Source organism: Pimephales promelas, chromosome 11 (genome assembly GCF_988280905.1).
Source record: "Pimephales promelas chromosome 11, fPimPro1.hap1.1, whole genome shotgun sequence".
NCBI lineage: Eukaryota > Metazoa > Chordata > Actinopteri > Cypriniformes > Leuciscidae > Pimephales > Pimephales promelas.
Genome location: NC_142779.1, coordinates 15,988,389 through 16,008,964, shown reverse-complemented (window position 1 = coordinate 16,008,964; position 20,576 = coordinate 15,988,389). Strand labels below are relative to the sequence as shown.

At 35.2% G+C, this 20,576-nt stretch overlaps 1 protein-coding gene across 2 annotated transcripts in view; it reads right to left on the bottom strand.

Moving 5' to 3' along the window:
* Window positions 1–20,576, bottom strand: part of myofl (myoferlin like) — a 31,126-nt gene that overhangs the window by 6,607 nt on the left and 3,943 nt on the right. Inside the window, exons 4-37 of one of the 2 annotated variants that reach the window (XM_039672285.2) lie at window positions 17,276–17,384; window positions 17,070–17,169; window positions 16,343–16,515; window positions 16,126–16,254; window positions 15,673–15,735; window positions 15,351–15,401; window positions 15,156–15,186; window positions 14,889–15,004; window positions 14,573–14,699; window positions 14,378–14,481; window positions 14,216–14,284; window positions 14,037–14,080; window positions 11,943–12,025; window positions 11,701–11,739; window positions 11,344–11,468; window positions 10,961–11,074; window positions 10,628–10,805; window positions 10,398–10,522; window positions 10,199–10,308; window positions 9,086–9,278; window positions 8,770–8,925; window positions 7,833–7,964; window positions 7,307–7,470; window positions 6,377–6,491; window positions 5,451–5,553; window positions 4,244–4,380; window positions 3,904–4,068; window positions 3,540–3,627; window positions 2,607–2,684; window positions 2,314–2,495; window positions 2,049–2,207; window positions 1,149–1,250; window positions 909–1,070; window positions 274–439 (exon numbers count right to left, since the gene is read on the bottom strand). In XM_039672285.2, the coding sequence (XP_039528219.2) occupies window positions 274–439; window positions 909–1,070; window positions 1,149–1,250; window positions 2,049–2,207; window positions 2,314–2,495; window positions 2,607–2,684; window positions 3,540–3,627; window positions 3,904–4,068; window positions 4,244–4,380; window positions 5,451–5,553; window positions 6,377–6,491; window positions 7,307–7,470; window positions 7,833–7,964; window positions 8,770–8,925; window positions 9,086–9,278; window positions 10,199–10,308; window positions 10,398–10,522; window positions 10,628–10,805; window positions 10,961–11,074; window positions 11,344–11,468; window positions 11,701–11,739; window positions 11,943–12,025; window positions 14,037–14,080; window positions 14,216–14,284; window positions 14,378–14,481; window positions 14,573–14,699; window positions 14,889–15,004; window positions 15,156–15,186; window positions 15,351–15,401; window positions 15,673–15,735; window positions 16,126–16,254; window positions 16,343–16,515; window positions 17,070–17,169; window positions 17,276–17,384 (3,992 nt within the window). The remainder of the gene's footprint in view (window positions 1–273; window positions 440–908; window positions 1,071–1,148; window positions 1,251–2,048; window positions 2,208–2,313; window positions 2,496–2,606; window positions 2,685–3,539; window positions 3,628–3,903; window positions 4,069–4,243; window positions 4,381–5,450; window positions 5,554–6,376; window positions 6,492–7,306; window positions 7,471–7,832; window positions 7,965–8,769; window positions 8,926–9,085; window positions 9,279–10,198; window positions 10,309–10,397; window positions 10,523–10,627; window positions 10,806–10,960; window positions 11,075–11,343; window positions 11,469–11,700; window positions 11,740–11,942; window positions 12,026–14,036; window positions 14,081–14,215; window positions 14,285–14,377; window positions 14,482–14,572; window positions 14,700–14,888; window positions 15,005–15,155; window positions 15,187–15,350; window positions 15,402–15,672; window positions 15,736–16,125; window positions 16,255–16,342; window positions 16,516–17,069; window positions 17,170–17,275; window positions 17,385–20,576) is intronic. The other variant, XM_039672286.2, reaches the window with a different exon arrangement.

Here is a 20,576-nt window from a genome sequence, read left to right as displayed (position 1 = left end):
TAATAGTGAAAATTGGACCCTAAACTAAAGTGTTACCCTGAAAACCAATTGACATAAAGAAGATTTACAAAAAATATACATATTATTTTCATTTAGATTTATATACTACTCTTAATTAGATAGACATTAGAAATATATTGTCATTGTGCAGAGTACAGTCATTTTATTGATTTTATTTTATATACAAAAATGTATTATATGATTTATGTTGATTTATATTTATATCAATTTATTATTTCAATTAATAATAAAATGATTCAAGTAAAATGTTACCCTTGGCAGACATAGCCACCTCTGTAGTGCCTATGTTAGGATCACATCTAAACTCCTCTAGAGAGTTTATAGTACACTGCCCGACGACTGGTTTCCGACCAAAGGGCCTGTGGTCAATAACTTTGAGCACAATGGGTGGAGTGTACATCTCATCTTTAGGAAGAAGCTGAAGAAAGAGACACATTGTTAGGATTATACTTGCTCAAAAACAAGGTCAAAAAAACAACAAAGCTTCATTTACAAACACAACTACTTAGTAATGATTTTTATATTTTTATTTTCAATGTATGTATTAGGATCAAAAACATGATTACATTTGGAAGCAGTGCAGGCTTCTATAATCTAATCTATAGTCTTTTAGTAGTTGCTAGGGCCTTAATAGGTGGTTGTTAAGGTGTTCTGGATGGTAACTCACTGACCTATGTCAAAAGAGCCCACTCTGTGTCCCTAAATTCATATTCCCATGTTTTCATTTGTAAATATAATCTGAAATGTAGAGATCTGTACTCAACAAGCCCAATAATTTGTGTTTACTTTTTATGATCCTTTGATTTGTATACACAGACATTTCAACAGCATGGTTTCATTTTGTAGGTTAGCAAAAGTTATTTCCTATATTTTAGGAGATGCAGTACCACTTTGAGGAACAAGACAGATCCAGGGAAGTTGGGATTTTTCTTGATGTTCTTGATGATGGCAGTCTGAACAATCTGCCCTCCACATTCAACTATAAGGCTGGGGGAAGACACTGTAGCCAACTGATATGACTTCATGTTTCTTAAACCCCAGGCCAGGATCTGTCAAAACAAACAGTATGACACTGGCAGGAATTTTGATTGATTTAAGCACATTATTCATAGGGATGACTGCATTACCTCAATTGCAGTGAGCTGCACCACAGGCCTGATCCCCTGAGGAACCATGTACATATTCTCACTTCTTCGAGGTGGGACCAGGGGCAGGTTAACGTCATTTGCCTGAGGTCAACAATGAACAGCATAGTGGATTAAGCAAATGATAATGGTGGTGTGGTTAAGATGACGTGCCAACAAATATGATACACTGTATTTAACTGTATTTGAGGACAGATGATGGTGAGTAGTCTGATTATTAAAAGCATGTCGTTGTAAAGTATTCAATATATATATATATATATATATATATATATATTAGGGCTGTGCAAAAGTTAATTGCGATTAATCGCATCCAAAATAAAAGTCTGTGTTTACATAATATATTTGTGTGTGCTGTATATAATTATTTTGTATATATAAATACCTATGCATGCATGTATATATTTAAGAATTATTTGCGGTTAAATTCTGTATATATTTATAAATACATAATCTATATTATATAAATATAAATATTTTATATATGAATAACATATTTTCTTAAATATATACATGCATGTGTGTGTATTTATATATACAAAATAATTATATACAGCACACACAAATATATTATGTAAACAGAGACTTTTATTTTGGATGCGATTAATCGTAATTAACTTTTGCACATCCCTAATATATATATATATACTGTATATATATATACACTGTATACTGTATATATATATACTGTATATATTATTCTTATAAAACTTATACAGATAATGTGTTTGTTATTCAAATATTTTGAATATATATATATATATATATATGTATGTGTATATGTATTAAGAATTAAATATATTTTCTTGTGTTTAATAAATTGTTAATGTATGGGTATTGGAAGAAAAATAATAACACATGAGAAATAAGAATTAAAACAACCTGTTCTTTAAGCAAGAGCTCAGCTGCTACTAGTATTTCTCCTGCATTTCTTCCCTTCATGGTGACAGGGAACCAAAGGAGTTTAGGTATTAATGGGGTGGCAGGGTTTAGCTTCACTACTGGAGGACATGTGCACCTGCCCATAGATTCATCCTTCCCCTGCAACACATCCATGGATAAGATCATCATTGAAATCATTCAAGAGTCAGCAGTCCTTTTTGCTAATTCCATGCAGACCTGAGTTTGGATTAACAGAGACTCATACCACTTGGTCACTATCGTAAACTTCCAGAACGATACTGGGTTGGTTATGGACGATGGTTTGAGGGTCTCCGTAGATTTCAATGTCATCAAAAATGAGGGTTTGGTCCCATGTGGGGTTCAGGGTGGACTTAACTATCTCTGTGGTCTTGCTTACATGTAAGAAAGACACATGCACGTAGGGATCTGTGAAAACACCATGCAAAGCATCAGTCAGCTATCATTTATTAAAAACACATGTGCTTAACCTTAGTGAGGTGATGAATTGCATTCATATTAGATGGAAAAATCCCTCACCAGAAAAGCTGTCTTTGTCCATAGGAAGAAGGTTCCTGGCTTGATAGACGTAGACTCTGAGATGGTACATGAATGACTCTGTAGAGACACGTGGAGATTTGGGTGAAACATATTTTATGGGTTTAATGACACAATTGTGAAATAAAAAGAAATAAATATAGCATAAAGTAGCAATAAAGTAGCAACTGTACTAAATAATGGGAAAAAAAGGTTGTTTTTTATTATTATTATTCCAATCTGCATTTAACGGAGGGAAAAATATGTTTGTTTCCCAGTTAAGTTATCACAATGTAAACATACATACATTTGACTTATCAAAACTATTTGACATTCACTACCTTTAAAAAAGTTTGGGGTCATTAAAATTATTTAAAACAATAAACTAATACTTTTAACAAATAAATGCTGTTTTTAAATCCTAAATCCTTATAAAACGTATTATGATTTCCGCAAAACAACTGTTCAGAAACAAATGAGAAATGTTTTTTGAGCAGCATTATAAGAATGATTTCTGAAGGATCATGTGACATTGAAGACTGGAGTAATGATGCTGAAAATACAGCTTAACCACCATAGGAATAGATTGCATTTTACAAATTTACCTCCATGTTTAATTAAATAAATGCATCCTTGGTGAGCATAAAAGAGTAAATAAATCTTATCAACCCTGACCTTGTGTGAACGTTATGCAACTATTTCAAACATTGAAATAGTTTCCATGTACATCCTGCCATGAAGCACAGCTAGGTGTTAGGTGCTGAATTACATTTTCAACACAGTTCAGGATTTATTTTGGCTCCCTATCTTTTCTCATTGCAGTTTTGTTTCTTGCAGATTGTCGGGAAGTTGATGGGTGTGTTAGTCTCAGAGATATTATCAGTGTAAAGAATTTAGGAGTCCTTTAATCAGCAGGCATGTATAAACATTACTCACTGTCAAATCTGCAAAACACTGTGGGTGTGTTGGCACCAAAGATTTTAGCCGTTTCATTTTTGCTGCCTTTCTCGTCCTCATCTATTCCCTAATGGAAAAGAAAAATAAGTGAGTTTTTAAAAAGTTTAATATATAAAATGAAGTTCTTAATGGAATAAGTCATTTGTAATCTTTCTCAGACATCAAACTACAACCACAGGAACAGTCCAAAAACAAACAATAATCCTTTTAATACTGCTTAATCCTGTTTCAAAGACAAATAAATGTTGTGCCATAACCAAAATAAACACCCCAAAAAAAAGTATTTCAAACATCTACTTTTGTTTTCTGTCTAACAGTCATTCAAGACAAGAAACGGACTAACCAAAGCCCCTTCCAGGTTAAAGATAGCCGATGCGCCCACGCGTTCAGATGGTGCCATTTTCCTCCTCCAGCGTCTGCGGCGGAAAGTGTCTGAGGAACGCTCCTTCCTGTGGAACTTCCACCCAATCAGAGACGAGTATTCCCAGCCATCCCCCAAGTCTTTCTTCTGTTGTCAAAACAATTATTATACATATTACGGACAATACTTGACAAATGATTTTCACTAATCCTCAATCCGAAGTTAAATTCAGTTACAACAGTGACAACAGTGCAAGTTAACAGCGCAAAACTAAAAAAAAATCAGAAAGTAAGTCATTTTTAAGTTAGTGAGGATTTCTCACCTCTACAGTGGGCGTGTTTGATATCTTCCTGCGAGGTCGGACCAGTCTTTTCCTGCGATGGATGTGGTACATTTTTTCAGCAGCAACCCAGGACCTGGGTTTGTCATCAGGAGGAATGGTAACACCATATTCCCATCCTGGCATCCATTAAAAACAATGGAAAAACAGAAGTTAAAGTTCTGGATTCAGCTCCCACATCAAAGGGATGCTACATGACCTGATGCATACTCATGATGCATGACATTTAATATGTGACATAAGGGCATACTGTATATTTGACTGATGTACCTGATGTAAGGGTAGGGTGAATTAGATTTTTTAATGCTTTTTTAAGAAGTCTCTTCTTGCTTACCAAGGCTTCATTTGGCCCAAAAATACAGTAGAAACAGTAATATTGTGAAATATTATTACAATTTAAAAGAACTATTTTATAGTTGAATACATTTAAAAATGCAATTTTTCAAAAATTGACGACGAGTCCCATGCGTTTTCCCACCAGCGGAGCAAGTTGATATATTAAACTTTTACCGTATTCAGTCGGCAAAACTCAGAACACATCTTTTTTTTTAAAAATGACTCAAGTGTCGTTCTTTGTTCTGTTTTCAAAGAAAAGCTTAAGTACAAATCATCCAGAGTAGCGGTCAAAGCCGAATCGAAAGACAGCTGTTCGCCAGCAGCAGCCATTCTTTGTTTTCAAGTAGCAGTGAACCTTCGCAACTCGTGATTATGTTAAGCCCGCCCGCCGACTCTATACACGATGTGATTGGCCTGACCAGAGTTTGGTTTTTACAGCTAAAACGTCTATGGAGAGTTGCTAGACCACACTGGCTGCGAAATAATTTTTGCTGCTGCTAGGGTGTGTCTAGATTTCTACTAGGCTACATTCTAATATGCTGATTTGGTGCTTATTATTTTCAATGTTGAAAACAGTTGTGCTACAGATTTTTTAAAGGATTCTTTGAACATAATTTTCACCAGAGCAGCATTCATTTAAAATAGAAATCTTTTGTAACATCACATATGTCTTTACTGACACTTTAGATCAATTTAATGCATCCTTGCTGAAGAAAACCCCAGTATCATTTTTTTTTTTTTTACTTTACAGGCCCCAAAATTTTGAACGGACACAAACTGCATCTGTTTAGTTAAATCTTATCATTATGGGTTTTGTGCAATTGTTTCAATCCCAGGAGTCACAATTCCTGACCTTTTTCATCAACAGCCCTGTTGCTGTCGAAATTCCAGTCATCTTCCCAAATCCATCCTGGGGGACACTCAATCTCTTCAGGGTTCTGGGCTTTTTCTCCATTCTGCACAGAACAAATCCCATCCTTCAATACTTCAAGTGGTCGTTTACCCAAAAAGGATAATTCTACCCTCGTTTACACAGCCTCATAATTCTCCAAACATAAATAACTAACTTTCTTGACATTTTGAATCATTTTAGTATAATAAAAATCGTCTTCTGGAGCAATACAGCACTGGTGTGATGAACTGAAATTTAAATATTATTCGCAGAATAATCTTCCACTCAGTGAGCTGTTAACTCAGAACTGCTAGCAAGCGGAGTAAGTGAATTGAACTTGAAAATCAGATTATTCTAATTGGATCAATAGATTCATTGAAAATATCTGACCAAAATTAAGCATTCATTCATGAATTATACATGACTGTTTATCTCCTGAACTTACCAACTTAAGCTTACTCATACAAAGCTATCATAAGGCATATGGTTGTATGGAAAAACATTTTATACTACATTTATCTTGTTTTCTTGCAGTCCCAGTCATTCATTTACGGTATATTAAGTTAAAAAGGGTGACCAAAAACCACCTTTTTGAGTTCCACAGAAGCAAGAAAAATTGGGTGTGAAACTCAAGAATGAGTCAATAATGACAGAATTTTAATTTCTGGGTGAATTACTGAATTAAAACACTACACCATCCATAGTGTTACCACCTAGTGATCTAAAGGAGCGGAATTGTGAATGTGTCCACAGGAAGTCGGAAAAAGGTAAGCTGCTTCAAATTTACAAACTAAATTTGAAATTCAAATTTAGAACTCAAATGTGAATCTGAATGTGACATTGAATGTTGCTCTATCTTCTTCAATGTGCAATGCTTGTTCTCTCACCACATCAGTGAAAGGTTCAGCGGCAGGTTTCCATTCTCCACCAGGGAAGCGGGTTTCGTTTCGGTAGACCTCATCAGTGAACTCTGAGTGCCCTGCGTCAGCCTCTGTGAGCAGACTGAGTCAAACACATAACACACAGGTGGGGCTTTAGCGACACATTTATTTCAACACACACAAAACACTAAGCCAAGGCCGTGACAGTATGGTAGGGAGTGGGGTCAGAATAAGAGGCCCAGGGGAATGAAAAATGAGCTGACTATATAAACACAGAGCAGAGAGAGCTTGGCAGAGAGACTATGTTTCAGCAGGGCCAACTATGTCTGTATGCTACCACAGTTTCCTCTGATTGTGTGCTTTTCAAAACAGCTTACCCACTTTACTTGTACCACAGAGTCACTAATAACACAAATTACCGTTCAAAAGGGGTCAGTAAGTTTTTTTTTTAGTTTTTATGAAAAAAAAGGTTATTAAGCATGTATGCATTTATGGAAGCCTTGAACCGCAACATAAAAATAAAAAAATATTACAAAAACATTTATTTTCAAAAATTACGATAATAAAGTCATAGCATTTCTAAAATAAAGTCGAAATATTTTGAGGATTAAGTCAAAATTGCCAAATGGTTGGATACAGAATGATACACTTAAAATGTATCCAGAAAGGATTTACGGTGAAGAGGGAGACAGTACAGTTACTGTTAAGTGTTCTCGACCCAGATGGTGTTGCCTATAGACGAACACGAAGACTCCGCTAGAGGATGTACCACAATCCTGGTCCAAACTTTATGTGGCACATAGACTGTATTCTCTTAATTTTGACTTTATTGTTTGTTTAATGTTTGAAAAAAAATGTTTAACTCAATAATCACACTAATCATACCAACATAAATAATCAAATTCATTGTTTATTTAGCAGTTATCATCAGCTCACCAGCGCTCAGGATCAATGGACCAGTCTCCTTCCCACTCCCAGCTCCGGGGCGGCATGAAACGTTCTTGCTTGAGTTTCACCTTTCCCGTCACATCTGAAAACTTGTGCCGGCCAACTAGACCTGTGGTCCCCCACTTCCCAAAAACTTGAGCCTGGTTCTCATACTAACATAGGAGAACAGAGAGGGACCATATAGTGTTGTTAAAGGAAGTTCCACACAACTGACCACAACACAGATATTTCAATATGACTGTACATGAAGAGTTCAGATGCATAAGCCTCTAAATGCCATTTGAAATTTTCTTCTAAAATGATCATTTTTATCAAGCTTATATATTTAAGTTCAGTAATTTCACTTAAATGACAATGAAGATTACCTATGAACTGCCATTTAAGTGAAATTACTGAACTTAAATATACAAGCTTGATAAAAATGATCATTCTAGAAGAAAATTTCAAATGGCACTTAGAGGCTTTTGCATCTGAACTCTTCACATATTTCACTTCATTGCCCACTTTTACTAACCATCTCTGCATACACACTGAATGTGCCCTCTGCGAAGCTGTTGAACTTCTTCTCATGTGCAGACAAACCCAACCACATGTTCACACGCAGCTGCACAGGGATCTTCAGACCTTTGTTTTTGTCCATTGGGTACTAAAAACAATGGAAGAACAGGATTGGGAAATGTGAGCTGGAATCATTTGTGAGCTGGAATCATTTAACGCACATTGCCTGCATGTGCGTTATGTCTTACACACTAAGTTATATACACGCACAATTATCCGTGAACTTGATAAATGTTGCAGATATGTTCTACTATGCACAAACAAATGCCTTTCAACTTATGTGAGCAAAATTCAGAATTAAATGAACATACAGCAATTTGTACAAATACGAGAGTCTAGGCCTACTATAAGTTTTGTAGCCATTAAATAAGCGCATTAAGTTTCATATTTGTTCAAATATTACAATGCAAGTTTTTTTTCATCTATGTTTATTATGAAAAGTGAATTTCGTTTTGTATATGTATTTTAATGTATTTTGTATTTTAATTTTTATCAATTTTTTTTATCAACCAATTGCCTGGATTTAATAAATAAGCAAATTTAACAGACAATATAATCATGACATGGAGGCGCCGGCGCGGTCACTTGTTTGCACGTGAACTGGAGGCATCTAATCAACTAACCGAAACGCAGCGTATGCCTCACAGACATGAGAAATAGATAGAAAAACAAAAAGAAATAGGCTAATCTCTGATTATGTAATCCATTATGTACATTTCTCTCTGTAGGCATTCACTATACGGAGATGGCGATCACTGTCCAATCTGTCCCTAGTAAAAAGAACGTTTCTCCGATTTGAAAAAGGTAATAGCGCGTTACACTACTTTTTACCCAAAAAAGTAGTTACGTTACTGTAACATGTTACTTTGTAACGCGTTACACGCAACACTGACCTGCATGAAGATGGTTTGCATCCTGCCGCAGTACTTGCCGACAGCTTGCTCGCTATGGGTGGAGTAGAGCACCTGATTTGCTGGGATGCGGGCGTAGGCCACACGCTTCTCTCCTCTCAGCATCCATATGATGACATCAGGCATGCTGTTCTGAGGCTGTGTTGGGTATTTAAACATACATGTTAATGTTCGAGGGCTAGTGATTATGTACGTTTGACAATAATATTATTTTCGTGATATACAACATTCTCTTCTGCTTACAAACTCTAAAAAGCCTTCCGTAGAATTAAAATAGTCTAATGAGGCAGAGTCAAACCTCCTCTGTGATCTGCTGTAGTCGCTCCATCCAGTCTTCTATATCAGCCAATGTAGCTCTAACATCAACCGCCTCTTCCCTCATTCGAATGGCCGCCTCTTTGACACTGGCCATGGTTTTATCACGCAGCTTCTTGATCTGAATATCAAGCGCTGTCAGATTCGGCTTACCCTCCAAATCTGGAACCTGGTAACTAATTGCAACAGCATCAAGTTAATCACATGTCTGACATGGTAGACATCACTAGTCAAATAAAGTCATTTACAAAACACTGTTCATTTTCACAAAATGTTTGTTTTGGTCGTAGTTCTTTTAATGTAGTCATATCTATACAAAAAGTACATTTTACTTTAATGGCATATGGCATTTATATTGCACATAGTTTATGAACTTCGTAATTATGTAATGCGTGGGAAATCGCAGTGCTAGACGAGCATTTGTGGTTAAAAAGTATATATATTATATATTGTTTTAGAAAATGACAGATCGTTTCGCTAGATAAGTAAATAATCAGGAAAGTTTAATTCTTAAGTGAACTAATCCTTTAATTGTTTAATTACATATGAATAAAAAAGTATTTACACTATCATCACAAAGCCTTTATTTCATTTCAACACATTTAAAAAATAAGTGGCTTTAAGTACTATGTAATTACATTGAAATTAATAATTTGATACAATGGACTTATTGTGTACATACTTGTTTTTACATTGTACTTATATTTTAAAATTCCAACATGTAATTACAGCTATAATTAATTTATGTAATTACATTTGTAATTACACAGTTGACCCTCCCCTCACACCTTAACCTACCCTTAAACCAACCCATACCACCACACCTGTCCCTAACCTTACCCATATCACACCTCAATAGCAGCAAAAGTGTTTTAAAATACAACAGGAACACAATATTACATTGTACTTATTGTTCAATGTAAGTACATAGTACTTAAAGCCACTTAATATAAAGTGGGACCAAAAAAAATCCTATTCAATAATAATTTAATAATAATATTTTGTGGTTGTTGAGACAACAGTACTTGCCCCAAGGGCAATTGTAAAAGTAATAATAAAAAGAGGGAGATAAGAAAGTTTACCCTCTGGGATTTACCTGGAAAGGTCATCGATGAGTTGGGTGATAAGTTTCAGCCAATTCTCAGCTAGGCGAGAGTCAGACACTTTAGCCATTATGGCTGTCTTCAGAGAGATGATGTTAGATTGCTAAAGAAAGGCATAAAAATGTTATTGCTCTGAATCATATATCTGTTTGTTAAATCGCTGCACGGCATGAAGATGCATTAAAATCATACCAGTCGGTCAGAAATGTAGAGAATGATGTTCACCGCATCCAAACGATGACTTATGTCCTCCCAAAAAGATGTGAGGATAACAACAGGCTTAGAATCAGCCCAGGGCAAGTAATAATAGTGATTTCCTGTGGGAAAAACACAAAAATTATTATCAAAATAATGCAGGTCTCAGGGTTTCATGTTTGGACTATTTGTATCTGTTATGGCTACTGGCATTAGGAGAAACTCACCATCAAAAACAGCACAGCTATACTGAGTAGTGGAGGCCAGAGGTTTGCATGTAGAATCCAGTTTATTTCCATAGTTTCCGATGCTGACCTCGAACTGAATAGGCTCTCCAGGTTCTTGAAGCATACAGGCACTGTGGAACACGGCACATAAGGAATACTTCCTTCTCCTCTGGTACTTCTGCAAATTAAAAGTACAAGAAACAAGAATTTGGAATTCTATTCGGCAAAAATAATGATTGTGATCTCATATTAATAGAAATTCCCTAGTTTTAGATGAATGTTTTTTTTTTTCTTCCCAGGATTCAATAGAGTGGAAAATGCTTGCTGTTATACCTGTGCCACCAAAATCTCATCGTTTGAAATGTCTTCCACTTTCTTGTCAGTTTTGTCATCCAGTTGAGTGGAAAGCTCGATAAGAAACCTTCCCCGATAGGCAGCCCCTTCACCCTAAAACACATAGAGACAGCTCTGACAACTACCACAGATTGTGCAACATAATAACCGATGGTGTAAAAGTAGAATGGCGGCATGTACTGTTTGCTCGTTTCTTTTATGCAGAGCAAACACTGCGTAACAATATTATCTTCAAAGTCAAGGTGTTGCAGAGATGTTGTCCTTCTAAAATAATTGTCGCTGGGTTTGGCCAGTATTTATTATGTTCTATATCGCAGCTCTCACCAATTTCCCACCACAGCATTTTTCTGTACAACACTCACCTTGCCGTAATTCAGATCCTCATATGGGTCAGGTAGGCCAGTAAATTCTCTTGGACTTCCATAAAGGTTAATATAACAAGGCCCAAAAGCTGGAAGAAAGCCAACCTCAGCTTCTGTGGTGTCTACTGGAAAATAGTGGGTTAGAGATGCTTCGAGATGACTAATAAATCAACACAAGACAACTGAAAAACACACAAATATAGATTTCTTAATTGATAGCATAAAGCAAATAGATTAAATGTAAGTTGAAACATCAAAAGTTAAACATAAAATTGGGTTATTTTACTTTTTAAGTATTTTAACATCAAAAATAATACAATAAAAAAATAAAGTTTAATTAAATAACATTTACAATACCATTAAAGGAAGGAGGCTGTCCATTTTCTGAGTGTGATTCTGATGAAGAAATCGAGTTTTAGACAGGACGCATTTTTTGCATATATTTGCATATCTTGTTCGATAGTAAAACTTTTTTCTGAAAGTTTTGCTATTTTAAAAAATAAAGTTTGTAGTGTAAAAGAAAAATTAACTGAAACAGTGAAATCTATATTAATTCATTCCTGTACCTCGAAAGACACAAATAAAGAATCTTACTGTACCCTCAATTTCCCCACCAGATGAAGCTATTTTAGTCAGATTCAGGTAGGTGGTCCCAATAACATCGTTCCTTGACAGCCGATCCCTTTCAAATAGGATATGAAAAAATAGTATTTTGAAGAGAGAGGAAAGGAAAAGATTGGAAGGAAGCAGGGGACAGGAGGATTGGGATATGACACAATACAGATTTGACATGAGCATCATACCTCAATGTGCATGTTAGCCGACTGGTAGGTCACAGCACCAACATATATTTATGATTATTATACACTACTGTTCAACATTTTTACAATGGGTAACACTTCATTTCGATTGTCCACTGTGACTGAAGACATTCGACTAACTATAAGTACATTTGCAACTACCGGTCATTAGAATATTAGTAGACTGTCTGTTTAAAATCTGCTAACGTTTATATAAATGGCCACACCCACTCTCACACTATACACTGAGTGGCCACTCCCCCTCTCACACTGTACACTGAGTGGCCACTCCCCCCTCACGCTGTACACTGAGTGTTCCTGCACCTTTTCGCAGCTCAGAAAAAACCCTACACTTGAGCAAAGTTACTTGTTTAATTCTGAATATTATATTTTATTCTGGTGCGCTTAACGTTTTATTCTGGTGCGCTTAACATAAACACTCTGTCAGCTAAACATTAAGTCAGCTACTCTGTTTACTTCTGAATATTATATTCTATTCACGGCCATCATTTGTAGTAGCCTACAAACTGTTTGCTCAAGCGTAGGGTTTTTTCGTAGGTCACTGTCTAGTCTGCTCCCTGAATCATCATTCATTTGTCAATGTTAACTGAATCTGTAAGTCAGCTACACTGTTTACTTCTGAATATTATATTTCATTCTGGTGCACTTAATGCTATCGCTGTTTAATAGTAGCCCATACTATTCACCAACTAAACATATCCTATTCATTGCGTTCACAGTCTCTTTCACAGCCATGATTTGCCAAATCACAAACAGTTTGCTCAAGCATAGCCTGGTCTCAATGCCAAGTTATTACTGTGTCATGTACGCTGAGGTTCCCTGTTACTATGTGTTGTTGAATATGCTATCTTAAATTGCTATGTAATCTAATCTAAACTCCTGCTACCTGTACACACATACCGTGAGCTTAGAATTATAAGGTTCTATCTCCGTTTAGGGTACTTCTGATACAAATACATGGCATGATTTCTACCATGCACAAAGAAAAATGTCACTGAACTTTTGCTGTGTAATTGTAACAATGTGCACTCAAACACACCAAAGCAACAATTACTAAACACACACACACACACACACACACACACAAATGATTTTGCACAGACACTGCACTAGTTGTTACAATTACACAGCAAAAGTTCAGTGACATTTTTATTTGTGAATGGTTGAAAGCAAATATTGATACTGACATAATGTCACAATAAATTGAAATTGAAGTACATATAACTAACTACTGACAACTAACTATTTACTACTTAATCAGTGTAGTTGACTTAATGTTTAGCTGACAGAATGTGTGCTACTTTTAACCGATATATTTACTGATATTGTTTGCATTTATAATCCAAACAATGTCAAACTGCAGCACCATAAGTGCCCATAGCAAGATATCTGTCAAGAGAGGTTCGAGAGATATTCGATTAAAAGACAGACAGACAGACACACACACATATGTACCTGTAATTTATTGATAGATGTCTGAAGTGGACCATCGAAATAACGTGTAACCTTACAGGGTACCAAAAGATTTTTTTTTCTTTTGAGTTTTCTATTATATTTGTAAAAATCTACAAATATATTTGCCATTACAGGAATACATTTTAAAATATATTAAAATATAAAATAGTTATTTTAAATTGTACTGATATTTCACAATATATATATACTGTTTTCACTGTATTTTTGATCATATAAATGCAGTCGTTGTAAGCATAAGGGACTTCTTTCAAAAACATTAAAAATCTTACAGACCCCAAATTTTTGAATAGTAGTGTATATATATATATACTGTATATATATATATATATATATATACACACACACACACACATGTCAGCTCTGTAAAATTATTATAAAGATAAATAAAGAACTTACCAGTCAAAGGCAGTGAGCTTGATACGTTCACACATTGATGGGAACTAAAAGGAAAGATTGAAGAGATATAGTAATTTTTTCATGGAAATAGTCACAATTTAATTGCTTGAATTTTATATTTAACCTATAATCATTTTTATTAACCTATTAACATAGTACCAGGTTATCACCCCTCCTACCTTAACCTGCAGGTGAATCAGTTGATTCCACTCTGGATTGGCATTCTTCTCGACAATCTTTGTACATACCTTAAAAGACAAAAAGAAGAAGCAAGTAATCACAATCCTTTACCAATCATTCTATTTCTTCTCCAATTAACATAGATTCTTTTTAGTTTTTACCTTTTTGCCAGCAAAATTTACTTCTAGAAAAGGATCCACCAAATTTTTCTTTTCATCTGTTCCGCCAAATAAGTGCTTTACTGTCTGGGCAAATGCGTCATCCACTGAACATGATGTGAAAAAAGTATGTTACTGATTATGAGAATAGAAATGGCAATATATAGAATTGCAGTGGTGTGTTGCTGTCATGATTACTCTGTGGCATGTCCTCAGCTCGGTAGATTTTCAGACTCAGCGTAGCCCATCGTAAAGCAACTCCAGCTGGCAGCAGCAAGTTACTTTCAATGTCATCCTGTTCCTCATTGACTTCTCGCTTTTCCACCTGACCAACAAGTTAACTCAAACTGAGATCGCCTAATGTGCAACTGTACTATATGTCCAACTCTTGGCTCAGACAAATTAATTTAACTCTAAATGGTGAAACTGCCAGTTGTAAAACCGAATGAACTGTTCTTGAAAATGCCTGACAATTCTTTTAAACTTTCAGAGTGACATGTACTTAGGAACTTACCGGAAGCTCGTCTCCAGTGCCAACTATGAACATGCTAACTTTCAGGTATCCTTTGGCTCCAGAAATGGAGTCATCTGGGTCACTTAGCAGCAGCCACTTCCTCATAATTGCATGGCCTGACATGGACACACCACAGATTATGAAAGAAAAAACATTTCACAAATGAATATGTAGTGCTGAGACAATGCTTAAACTGTTTAACCATTACACAAATTTGCATAGCACAATATAACAGTTTGTAATCCAACAGCCAAACTCTTCACATACCAGGCTCATCGTAGACATAGCCAACATCCAGCTGTTAAAACAGTGTTTGAAAGAGTTTATAAAGACGCACATTCAAACATCAAAGTACTCTTCACAAATGTTTGATAGGAATAAGATATTAGGATTCTAACCAAGCCATGAACACATAGTAAATATATTCAAATGACATTAGGATTGTGTGGATTATAAGTGTACCTTAAACTCCCCCATTAGACTATCTGCTCTCAGGGAGTAGGCATTATACACCTAGATTTAAGAGAGAAATATTAGACATACAATAAAAAAAGCTGCAACCATAATATATGAACTAAAGAGCAAACTCTCAGCAGCAAATAAAATTATATCAAAATACATATATTTATTTCATGTGATTTGCACAAGGAGACATGTTTCTGGATCCTCATCCTGATCCAAAAAACAACATTGTTTTCAACCAATCAGAGTCCTTAGATTTTTACCATTAGGTATAGGGTTGGTTGATAGAATGATAGAATGAACATATCAAGACCATTCTTACCCGGATCATGATGCTCTCATCAAAAAGCTCAGAAGGCAGCATGGTGACATTGTAGAAGAAAATCTATGGAAACAGCCATGTAAATTAGATCATATTCACAACACTATGGACAAAAAGCAAATATCAAAAGCTATGAAATGCAAAAGGAAACAGCACTTTTGGTTAAAGAAGCCTCAACCGAGCATTTGTGTGAATTGAGAAATGAATAGATTGTAGACTCACTGAGGCAAGTGTGAGATAGAAAGAAATATCAGGTCAAAAGGAAGTGGGCCAGCAGGGTTTTAACCAAAACAGCTACAGTAGAGAATGAGGTAGAGCAGACTAAAGTCATGAACCAGTCCACAGAAAGAAAGGTTTCCCTCTAGTCTAGGAAAAACAATGCAGTGACCAAAAACAAGGCAATATGTATTATTTTCACAGGACGTCAGATGGGCTCGATGAAAAGCAAAATACCTCATCAAAGAATGGATTGTTTCCTCTTCGAATCCTTGTTCTGTGTGTCTGTCCGCACACACTTACTTTGGTGACTGGCTTTATGTTATTGCCAGGTAACTGTCGACCCTCAATTACTCGAATACGAATCTAAGTGAAAACAATGTTCATGGATTAACTGACCTTTAAAAAGCTCACTGACCTTTCAGATATGACATTTAGAAATAAGAACACATACCTGGAAATCTTGGGGTTTGTTGGCCAGAGCTTTTTGCCTCTTCCGAGTTGTGCGAACAATCTTTTTTGAGTCTTTTCTTCCAGGCTGTCCAGAGGGAGAAACTCCAGGTGCCCCTGGCTCGGTCACATCACCTACATCTTCATCACTATCAACACCTTTCTCCTCTTCACCAACTAAAAGCAAAGCCAATAGATATATATCAAAGTCAATATATATATATATATATATATATATATATATATATATATATATATCAAAGTCTATATATAGAATAACATAAACAATGGACATTAATATGAATAATTAATATTACATATAATAATAAATAATATAATAAATATTACATAATAAATAATAAATATTACAGATATATAATAAATGTTCATAATATAATATAATATAATTAATATAATATAATTTGGTTAATTAAAATACCAATAGGAGCATGAAACATTTCTTATCTTTTTTTTTTGCAAACTATTTTTTTTTAGTTTGGTTATGATATGAATCATTATTATTGTTAGGAACACAGACTCAATGTGGCAGCGTTCTTCTTTTTGTGTGTGTTCCATTTTCTGTCACTCATTTGCATCAATCATTTCCATACTGTATGTAAACACAAAGGCCAATAATATTCCTAAAGCCCTGTTGGGAAATCTATCTCAACTAGTTAACAAAAGAAACACAGCTTATGTAGGCCAGTAAGATGTAATAAAATTGAAATAACCTGCAGTATCTCCAGTGTGGGCATCTCCGATGTTCTGATCATTTGGGTTTGGGACGGTACTTGCAGGTGGCTCATAACCAATTGTTAAACTGATAGTTGCCTAAAGTAGTAAATGAAGAGAAATACAGTTAGAAAATTTATTTTAAGTTAGTCATCATCATTATTTTTATTTTAGTTGATCCATACTGTACAAAAAAAAAAAATACCCCAATTTCCTGTTTCTTCTCATTAATGAGAGGAATGTTCTTGGAAGGAATAGATCTGGTCTGACCAGCAGCCAATTCTTTAAGAAAGATCTTTGTAGAACCAATAAATCTAGAAAGCAGAAGAAAATAATACTAAACAGGGAAGAAAATTTCATTTTTACACAAATTTGAAAGCGTTTATGCAACACTGTACTTTTGTTGGTACTGTTGTATATAGAGTATAATTACATTATGAAAACTTCCACTTCAAAACACTGTTCCTTTCACATTGTTTCACTACTTGAAATCAAAAAACGGCGGAAAAAGCTGATGAGATTTTGGAAATGTATATTGCATTATTCTGTTTCACTTCAGCTTTTCTCACCCTCGGCAAGTTCAGTCAAAACTCTCTGAAAGACACCTGAAAGAGACTATTTGTACTTTCGCAATAGCTGGTGAATCAGGGTGACGGAGCAATAGGACTTATCTTGGGCGGGCTAAACCACCACATTTCGACATGTGGGAAATGCGGATGTCAAGAATGAACATTCAGAAAACATGTCTGAATCTAAAATTCATTCAAGAAGATGTTAAAACATGCAGTGGCTGTTTTTTGTCTTTGACCAAACATTATTATTAAATTTTTATTAAAAATAATTTACTTTTTTTTTATCATAAAATTACATTCACAACCATTCAAAATTTCATAGTTAAGATTATTGAATGCATACTTCAGTCTTTGGTGTCTCAAGATCTTTCAGAAATCATTCTAACATGCTGATGTGGTGCTATCGTAACGTTTCTCATTATTATCAAGATTTCAAAAGGTTGTGCTTCTTGATGTTTTTGTGGAAACAGCTACATTTTTTCAGTTCTCTTCAACAGAATTTATTTGGAATAGAAAAAATAATTTAGTAAAATAATAAATGTCTTTACTGTTACTTTCAATTCATTTAAAGACCCCCCTGTGGTGAAAATCAAGTTTTTTTTTTTTTGTTTATGTCTACTTACTTGGTGTTTTTAATATGCTTTAATTAGGGCTGTCAAATGATTAATCGTGATTAATCACAATTAATTAATTACATAATATATGTGGGTGCACTGTGTATAATTATTTTGTATAAATACACACACATGCATGTATATTTAAGAAAAAAATATTACATGTAAAATATTTACGTATATATAATATAAATTATATTTAAATCTATATACAGTATATACATGAAAGTATTTCTTAAATATATACAAGCATGTGTGTGTATTTATATATATAAAATAATTATACACAGTGCACCCACATATATTACGTAAATGCAAACTTTTATTTTGGATGCAATTAATCACGATTAATTGTTTGACAGCCCTAGTTTTATTACAAAGCATGTTCAAATTCATGAGCCATCATTGCTAAGTATTTTTTATTTAAAGGTTCTCTAAGCGATGTGGGGCGTGTTAGTGCGCGTGCACATGAAGGGTGTGTGTGTGTGTGAAGGAGAGAAGCATCAGAGGGAAGTTTGAAAAATGGCCGAAACACGACCAAAGAGACGTCGTTCTGAAGAACAAATTAAAAAGAAGAAGGAGTCGGATAAAGAACGTGTGAAGTTCCGAATTTACATCGGTAGCAAAGCTTTTGAACGATGGCGAGAACTCCGGCGGCAGAAGGGCTTCCAGTCCGACATTCAGGTTGCTCTGTTTTTGCTGGACAGGTGGGTAACGTTAAATTGTTTTTTTCTTCTAAATTGACGCTTATGTTCGCCAAACCCACACAAGGATATAATTTGCTAGAAATGCACGTTCACAATTATTTCAGGAAGCACGGAAGGGAGGGGGAGATGAGATGTGGAGGAGGGAGGGTCTAGCTAGCCTCCGATTTGTTTGAAAATATTCCGAACGTCAACACCCAGGATCGCTTAGAGAACCTTTAAAACTGCAGTGAACCAAAGACAGTCTCAAAAAATATGAAAAATTGGATACATTTAGCAATACAGCGGGAGATTTCTATGTTGTTCAATTTCTAAGGATGCTAATTTTTACAAGGCGGCTTTCTGACTCAACTAATAATTAGCAACACATTATTAACTGTTTAATAACAGGCTAATCATATTAATTACCATTATGTGGACATTGTAAACATATTACCATTCTGACTTGTAGACAAGCCTATTATAATTCATTCTTCCACTTCTTAATAAGTTTGTGGTTCAAACAAATATGGCTCAATTAAACCAGTATTTCGACTTGCCACTGTGCAGCGTTTACCACAGTAAAGTTGAGCGAGAGGATCAGGTAGTGAGTGGAGGCGGGGCTCATTTGCATAGCCATGTATTCGCTTATACTAAGGGTGTACTGAGGCATTTTTGTCTTAGTGCACACTTGGGCGTAGAGATATCGAAGATATTCGGTGCCGGTCACACCAGTATGTTAATTTCAGGCGTTGCGTGATATCTCTGCCGCTCTGCGCCCAAGTAGCACTGCTTCGCATGTGCTTTTCCCCAATCTAGTCCATATCTGCCTAGGAAAATCACCTACTGTAGTCTTAATCTGCCTAGCTATTTTTACTCGTTGTGAATAAGCAGGACACAAGAAGTAATTCTTTTTTTTTTTTCTTTTTTTTAGTTTTATCACTTTAACTCACGACATGCACAATCCAAACTAAGACAATGCATGCACTGCGACAAAAATGCATTTGCCCACCTGTCTAAATGTAGGGGAGACGTTGAATAACCCCTATTTCAAAAAACGGAGGCATGTTCCTTTAAGGCAAGTTTTTTTTCACAAACTTTAAATATGTAATTTTGGTGATCAAAGATGCTTTTTAACATTATTGACTACAGCGGGACTTTAATGCAGCCTTATGGAGTAGTTTAGCACTATATATATAAAAAAAAAACGTTTTCTGATAATTTACTCACCCCCGTGTTATCCAAGATGTCCACGTCTTTCTTTCTTCAGTCGAAAAGAAATTAAGGTTTTTGATGAAAACATTCCAGGATTTTTCTCCATATGATGGACTTCAATGGGAACCAAACGGTTAAAGGTCCAAATGAGAGTTTCAGTGCAGCTTCAAATGGCTTTAAACGTCACCAGACGATGAATAAGGGTCTTATAGCAAAACAATTGGTCATTTAAAAAATAAATCTTTTTCGAACAAATCTTTTTCGAGTCATGACTCGAAGGGTCCTAGATAAGACCCTTATTCATCGTCTGGTGTCGTTTAAAGCACTTTAAAGCTGCACTGAAACTCTCATTTGGACTGTTTGGTTCCCATTGAAGTCCATTATATGGAGAAAATCCTGGAATGTTTTCATCAAAAACCTTA